The sequence below is a fragment of the Mus caroli genome, chromosome 7, assembly GCF_900094665.2.
Source record: "Mus caroli chromosome 7, CAROLI_EIJ_v1.1, whole genome shotgun sequence".
NCBI classification, from domain to species: Eukaryota; Metazoa; Chordata; class Mammalia; order Rodentia; family Muridae; genus Mus; species Mus caroli.
This window is the reverse complement of record NC_034576.1, coordinates 82861767-82868775: the sequence shown is the minus strand read 5'-3', so window position 1 is coordinate 82868775 and position 7009 is coordinate 82861767. Positions and strand designations below refer to the sequence as shown.

At 43.5% G+C, this 7009-nt stretch overlaps 1 protein-coding gene across 1 annotated transcript in view; it reads right to left on the bottom strand.

Annotated features, from left to right (window-relative positions):
- Prc1 (protein regulator of cytokinesis 1) overlaps nucleotides 1–7009 on the bottom strand; it is a 21632-nt gene that overhangs the window by 10772 nt on the left and 3851 nt on the right. Inside the window, exons 2-5 of the mRNA XM_021167049.2 lie at nucleotides 4784–4916; nucleotides 4191–4313; nucleotides 1105–1338; nucleotides 847–1017 (exon numbers count right to left, since the gene is read on the bottom strand). Coding sequence (XP_021022708.1) covers nucleotides 847–1017; nucleotides 1105–1338; nucleotides 4191–4313; nucleotides 4784–4916 — 661 coding nt within the window. The remainder of the gene's footprint in view (nucleotides 1–846; nucleotides 1018–1104; nucleotides 1339–4190; nucleotides 4314–4783; nucleotides 4917–7009) is intronic.

Below are 7009 nucleotides of genomic sequence, written 5' to 3'. Positions count from 1 at the left end.
ACTCACTCTGTAGACCAGGCTGGCCTCGAACTCAGAAATCCGCCTGCCTCTGCCTCCCAAGTGCTGGGATTAAAGGCATGCGCCACCACGCCCGGCTGATGTTGTGTTTTAAGATACGATCTCGTTATGTAGCCCTGGCTGGCTTGGAATTCAGAGACTCACCTGCCTCTGCCTACTGAGTGCTAGGTTTAAAGGCATGTGTTCAAACTTTGAATTATTATTAAACATTAGGCTAATTCAAATGGCTAATACTATTTCAACTGAAATTTTAACTTTATATTCTAAGAATATTATATTTCTTATTCACACAATAGATAGCTTGAACTCTAAATAAACAAATAAATAAAATAAGGCCAGCACTGTGGATAGGGCTCAGTGATACATTTGTCTAGAATTCATGAGACTGCAAGGCTTGAATTTAATCTCTACCACTAAAAAAGGGAAAATAGGCACGAGGGAGATAGCATAGTCAGTAAAGGATTTGCTAGAACATGGGTAAACACTGAGTGTGTGCATGCCTGGTAGGGCATGCTTGTAATCTTAGCCCTGGAGAAGTGAGACAGACCTGTACGGCTCACCAGCTGACAAGCCTAGCCTGGTTAGTAAGTGAGCACTAGTCCAATTGAGAACTTGTCTCAGCAAGGTGTACAGCTCTAGTAGTGACACTTGCAGTTGACCTTTGACTCATGTCTCTCTCTGTCACACACACACACACACACACACACACCATTCTTTGTGTTCACCTAGTCTCTTAACCCACATTGTCGCCTTATCCTTATAGCTGTCAGGATTTTTTAATTGACGAATACTACCGAGATGCTACACCACAATTCGAGCAGACATTACCTGCTTTAGCAACTTCTGTAATGTTGCAATATTCTCCAGTGATAAACAAAATGCACTTTCATCTTCACACACTACATCTCTTTCAAAGCTTGTATCTGGAGAGTGTTCTAATTCTTCCATACACAATATGATTTGTTTCTTAATGTTGACAAATTCTTCACGCCTCGATTCCTTTAAAAAAGAAAAAGAAAAACAAATTCAAGACACCTAAAAGTCAGTGACGTTTCATGGTAGAATGAACAAACGCCACCAGCGTGCCTTTGTCTCCCTCAGAGTTGCCACACGCTGTCGGAATAGCTTCAGCTCTTCTAAGGTGGGGACAGAGGTGCTGTCCACATCACAGGGCGGCATACAGAGGATGTCACGGAGTTCTTGCTCCTGTTCCTGAAGTAGCTTCAGTTCCTGCTTCCTCTCCTTTTTCTGTTTTCTCATCAATTCTACTTGAGTGCGCAAGTCTTTTTCTAGTTGCAAGATGGTTATATCTTTTTCTTCCTGTATGAAATTACATGAGTTTACTTGTGAAGCACACTGGGAGAAACCATGAATGACAAATGTTTAAACTCACAAAGCACTCCAAGCTGTGCACACCTTTAATCTTTGCCCTTGGGAGGTCGAGGCGTGGGGATCTCCAAGTTCAAGGCCAGCCTGGTCTTGACCTTGGAAGGGGTCACCTAGGGTTTCTAGCAGGGCAAGGCTGTTCTTCTCTCTCTTGAGTTGCACTATGTGGCCAAGAAAGACCTCCAAGTCCCAATCCTCCTGTCTCGGGTGCTGAGGTTACTGGCATGGGTCCTGTGCCCAACTCCCTTTCCATTTTTTTTTTAACTATGGTAAAATACCCAATCATCACCCTACATACATACCGTCTTTACAAGTTGTAAGTGTACAACGCGGTGGTCTACAACTTAGCAATAGATTTATTCCATGACTTCTCATCTTTACAGTGGGACAAAGGCAGTAGACACTCAGCACAATCTATATTTCAAGTCCTAACTCAACCCCAGTTTTTCACTTTCTTCAGCACAGTACATACATTACACAAACCACCCCATACTTTTTCTTTTCTGAGATAATCTCACTGACCTTGAGCTTGGTCTCTTCCTGCCTCAAGTCTCCGCAGGCTGAGTTTACAAGCCTGCACTATCACACCAAGCAAAACTCATGTGTATGCTACCTTTTGACAGTATAACTCAACACTGCCATCTACACAGCTCACACCTGAGAGCGGGCTGTCAGGACTGACAATCTGAGGCTCATCCCCAGAGCCCACAGAGTAAAAGGAAAGAAACCAACGCTCTCATAGCTCTCAGGTTTTAAGAACTTTACAATTTCTTTAAACTCAAATAGTTTTATCAACGTATTACAATTGTTTGAGTGTAGTGGAGAGGTTGCCGTGACATGCATATGACAGTAACAGGATACCATTGTGGAGTTGATTCTTCTCATCCTTATGTGGGTTCTGGAGACTGAACTCAGGCCATCAGACTTTGACATGTGACAATTATCCACTGACCCATCTTGATGACCTGATCTTTTTTTTTCTTTTTGGCCAATACCAGAGAATAAATCTAGAACATCATGTATTTGTATTAATCCACAAGTATTTGTGTATGACGGTGCCAATTCTAGGCTCATGTGTTTTGTGTATGATTTGTACAGCAACCAAGTGTAAACTACAATCTTCCATATTTTAATTGTACAACTTAAAAATGTATGGTGGCTTAGGATGTGACCTAAGTGAAGAAGCAATGGTTGCTGTGCCGTCCTTACAGTCCCTGACCTCACAAGCTCATTTCTTCTCGCAAAACTCAACTGTTCATTTGGCAAAAGGTCCTCGTTTACAGTCCCACCCACTCCAGAGTACTCCACTGCCTGGCTCTAGCAATCTGTTTTCAGTACCTGGGATCTTTTGTAAGAGGTTACAAGGACCAGAAAAAGCTTATTTTAGTTAGCTAGAGGGTGGTTTATCTAGTTCTTATTAACTGAAATGCTTACATTAATAATCCTGTGAATAGCACTTACCAATATCAACTTAGATTTTTCTCTATTGCAGTGGATAAACAAGGAAAGGGTGAATAGTAATTGTATGTCCTACAAATACAGTTTCATTTAGCACTTTTAAAAACTGCCATATATTTAAGGAAGATAGATGTACCATTGTACACCCAACTTCTCATGTACCTGTTTTGACAATTTAAAACAAAATTTAAAATTGAAATTTAAAAACAAAGGGACTGAAGAGAAACTGTATGTAGTAAATCAATGCCATTTATGCTAATTTCAAGAAAGGGTTCTAATGTCATGATCTGCTTGAATGCTCTTGCGTGCCAGAGAGGACTCATCCTCACCCTTAAAGGCGTCTGACTGCCAGGCTTGCTCCATCTACAGACGCAGGTGCTCAGTCAGCCCTGTATCAGTAACCAGGGCAGTTGTCACCACCTTCCAAAGCTCCCTCTGTGTCCCAGCTTTTCAGAGCTCACTATTCTGGTTGGTTCAGGGGTTTGCAGCTTTTGAGTATGAAAAGAACAAAGGGTTGGGCTTGGCCAGCCTCCCTTCCTTGGTTATCACTAGGAACCCTTGCCTCCTCTGTTCCCGGTCACCCTGTCCAGTGGATGGGAGCGTCCACATGTTTATGAATAAATGGATGTCACTTTGGGTGTCACTCACTAGACACTGTCCACTTTGCTTTTTTAAGAGTATTAGCTTTTCTCCTGCACAAGTCTACATGTGCGCCCGATACCCACAGAGGCCAGAAGAGGGTGCTGGATCCCCTGGAACTGGAGTTCAGGGCAGCTGTAAGACACCACATGTGCTAGGAACTGAATCCAGCTGCTATGCAAGAGCAGCAAGTGTTCCTACCTACTGAACCATTTCTCCAGCCCTCTTCCTTGTTTTTGTTTTTGTTTTCTTTTTGGAATCAAGGTCTTTTATTGGTTTGAAGCTTATGCATTTGGCTAGGCTGGCTAGCCAGTAAGCCCCAGAGATCAACCTCTGACTCCCCAGCACTGAGGTTATAAGCATATGTTACCATACCTGGCTTTCTGCATAGATATGAGGATTGCATTCAGGTTGTCCTGGCTGTGAGGGAAGGACTTTACCGATTAATCCATTTCTTCCATGTTCCCCCATCCCTTTTTTGCTCACAAACATCTGTGTCTCCATTTTCCTCAAAGTTAATTTAAAAACATTATCATGCTCTATAAAACAGAAATACACCAAGGAGTCTTTGATAACCTGTAACTGCTTCACTTCAACATCTCTAGTCTAGCCCTACTCCTACAAGGAAGCTTTGGATTTGCAGTCCTAAGTTAAAAGCAATCTCCCAAGCACTATGGTCTAGCACAGACCTGAAATGGCTTCACTTGTAGCTCACTGCACAGGGTACTCAGCTCCTTCTGACAGATGGAGATGCTTTTGAGAAGCCTTTCCCGCAGACTCTCCTCTTCAGCAATCATTCTATCCAGAAGATCCTACAAGAGAGAAGACATTCCGTAAAGCTTTGGAGCCAATGGGAATAAAACAAAACAACAACGAAAACATATTAAAAACCCCGCAAAACTAACTAGCCTTAATATCAACACCCTCATAATTTCAAATTTTACAGAAAGGGCTTTACATAAAATCAGGAACAGCTGTGATATCTTAGTATAAATGACTAGATATTATTTCCTCTTAACATTTAGTTGTTGTTATGTGTGTTCATGATGTGGGGTTGTGTAAATGCCACACAAAGAGTGTGTGTCAATCCCCTTATATCATACAGGGTCCTGGCAGTTGAGCTCAGGTCTTTAGCCTTACACCATGGAGTTGCAGCAGCGCCATTACCTAAAACCACCTCCTCCCAGACCCCCAAATACCACCAAATGTCAGTCTGCCTTTTATCTCAAATAGCATCCCTACTGTCGTCACTGCAGAGACCAGCAAGCAGGAACCGACTCACCTTTATATGCTTCTTTACAACCTCGGTTCTTTGTAGCCTCTGCTCCTCTGGAATCCCAATTAGTTCCCATATTTCCCGGAGGTGAGTTAGAGCTTTCTGCAGGCATGTGATAGACTCATCTGCTAGCACCTCACTGAAAATCAATAGAAAGCCATTTCACTTGTAAGAGCCAGCATCACTGCCTCATCACTGCCTGTTTTCAGGAACTAACCTGAGTCATTTCCCAGTGGCCTTGAGAGGAGGCATACTATTTAATCAATGCTTAGCCATTCTCTGCCTCCTAAATGCCACACTAGCACAGTTATTCCATTCACCTAACACCACTGACTTTGATCAATGACTCTAAGACTGAATTACAAATGCTGCCACAAAAGGAAAACCAGACAAAATATCAGTAAACTAAGCTCACATAAGAGCTTGCTGGTAAGAAGCTCCTGAAGACGGCCGGCAGAGAGCTGGGCATGGTGGCTTGTGCCCTTACAGCCTACACTTGAGAGGCTGAGCCTTAAGTCTAAGAACCTTTGGCCTCAGCCTGCAGAGTGCTGGGATTACAAATGCCCCCCACGGGCTGGTGAGATGACTCAGTGGGTAAGAGCACCCGACTGCTCTTCCGAAGGTCCAGAGTTCAAATCCCAGCAACCACATGGTGGCTCACAACCATCCGTAACGAGATCTGGCGCCCTCTTCTGGAGTGTCTGAAGACAGCTACAGTGTACTTACATATAATAAATAAATAAATCTTTAAAAAAAAAAAAAANAAATGCCCCCCACAAGCCCAGCAGTGGTGGTGCACACCTTTAACCCAGCGCTCAGGAGGCAGAGGCAGGTGGATCTCTGTGAGTCAGTCCAGGACAGCCAGGGCTACACAGAGAAACCCTGTCGTGAGCAACCAAGAATGAAACCAAGGAAGACTGAGTGTTGTTAGAAAGAAGCAGCACTTAGTCATAGCGTGGGAAGTGGAGATGGCTTGTATGTCAACAGAATGGATCAGTACATCACAACAATGCAAAGGAACAAATTCCATACGACATTGCTAAAGCTCAAAACATGCCAGGCTGGCAAATGGCTCAACGTGTGAAGACACAGCCTGGGTTAGATCCCTATCCATGAGACAAGGATGACCTTGAACCTTGGCCCCTTGGTTCTCCTTCCACCTGTGCCACCAACCTCAGCAGTATTTTATCTTTGAAAAGTTTTAATATATGCCAGACAATCGTGGCACACGCCTTAAATCCCTGCATTAGGGGTGCAGAGGCAATCGGATCTCTGAATGAGGCCAATCTAGACTACAGAACAAGTTCCAGGATAGCCAGGGCTACACAGAGAAACCCCGTCTCAAAAAAACAAACAAAAAAATTAATCCCCTTTATATAACATTTAAAGAACAGACTGTTTCCCCCTTTTTCTTAGATACACCAAGGAAGGAAACAGACTATTTTGGTGCTAGAGAGCCGGAGCTTGGATAGATAATCTATGCCACCTTTAACACGGGGCCTTGGAATAACCCATTTAACCTGCTGCAGTAGCCCCACAAAAAGTGCGGTTACTGGTGTGTTTCAGAGAATTCAGTGATTTTAAGAAACAATAGTCTAGGGCTGGCGAGATGGCTCAGTGGTTAGGAGCAAGCACTGACTGCTCTGTTCAAATGTCCCGAATTCAAATCCCAGCAACCACATGGTGACTCACACCCATAATGAGATCTGACTCACTTTTCTGGTGTGTCTGAGGACAGCAACACTGTACTTATTTATAATAAATAAATCAATCTTCCGACCGGAGCGAACAGGGATTGATGAGCGGGGTCCTAAAAACTCAATTGCCAACAACCACATGAAGGCTCACAACCATCTGTACAGCTACAGTGTACTCACACACATTAAATATAGTTAATCTATTTAAAAAGAAACAACAGTCTAGACCTCTATTAGCTCCTCAAAAGCTCTTCCATGGCCACAAATCAACCTTAGTATAGTCACAGGCAAACAGTGCTCTTTAGTCATAAAACCCCAGTTGGTTGCCTGTGCTAGGAAAGTTTTTGCAAAAACAGTTGCCTATACAAGGTAGATAGTATTAGCACCCAGATATAACGGAGTGCTTAAAAACTTTTACTGGGCCGGGCGTAGTGGTGCATGCCTTTAATCCCAGCACTCGGGAGGCAGAGGCAGGTGGATTTCTGAGTTTGAGGCCAGCCTGGTCTACAAAGTGAGTTCCAGGACAGCCAGGGCT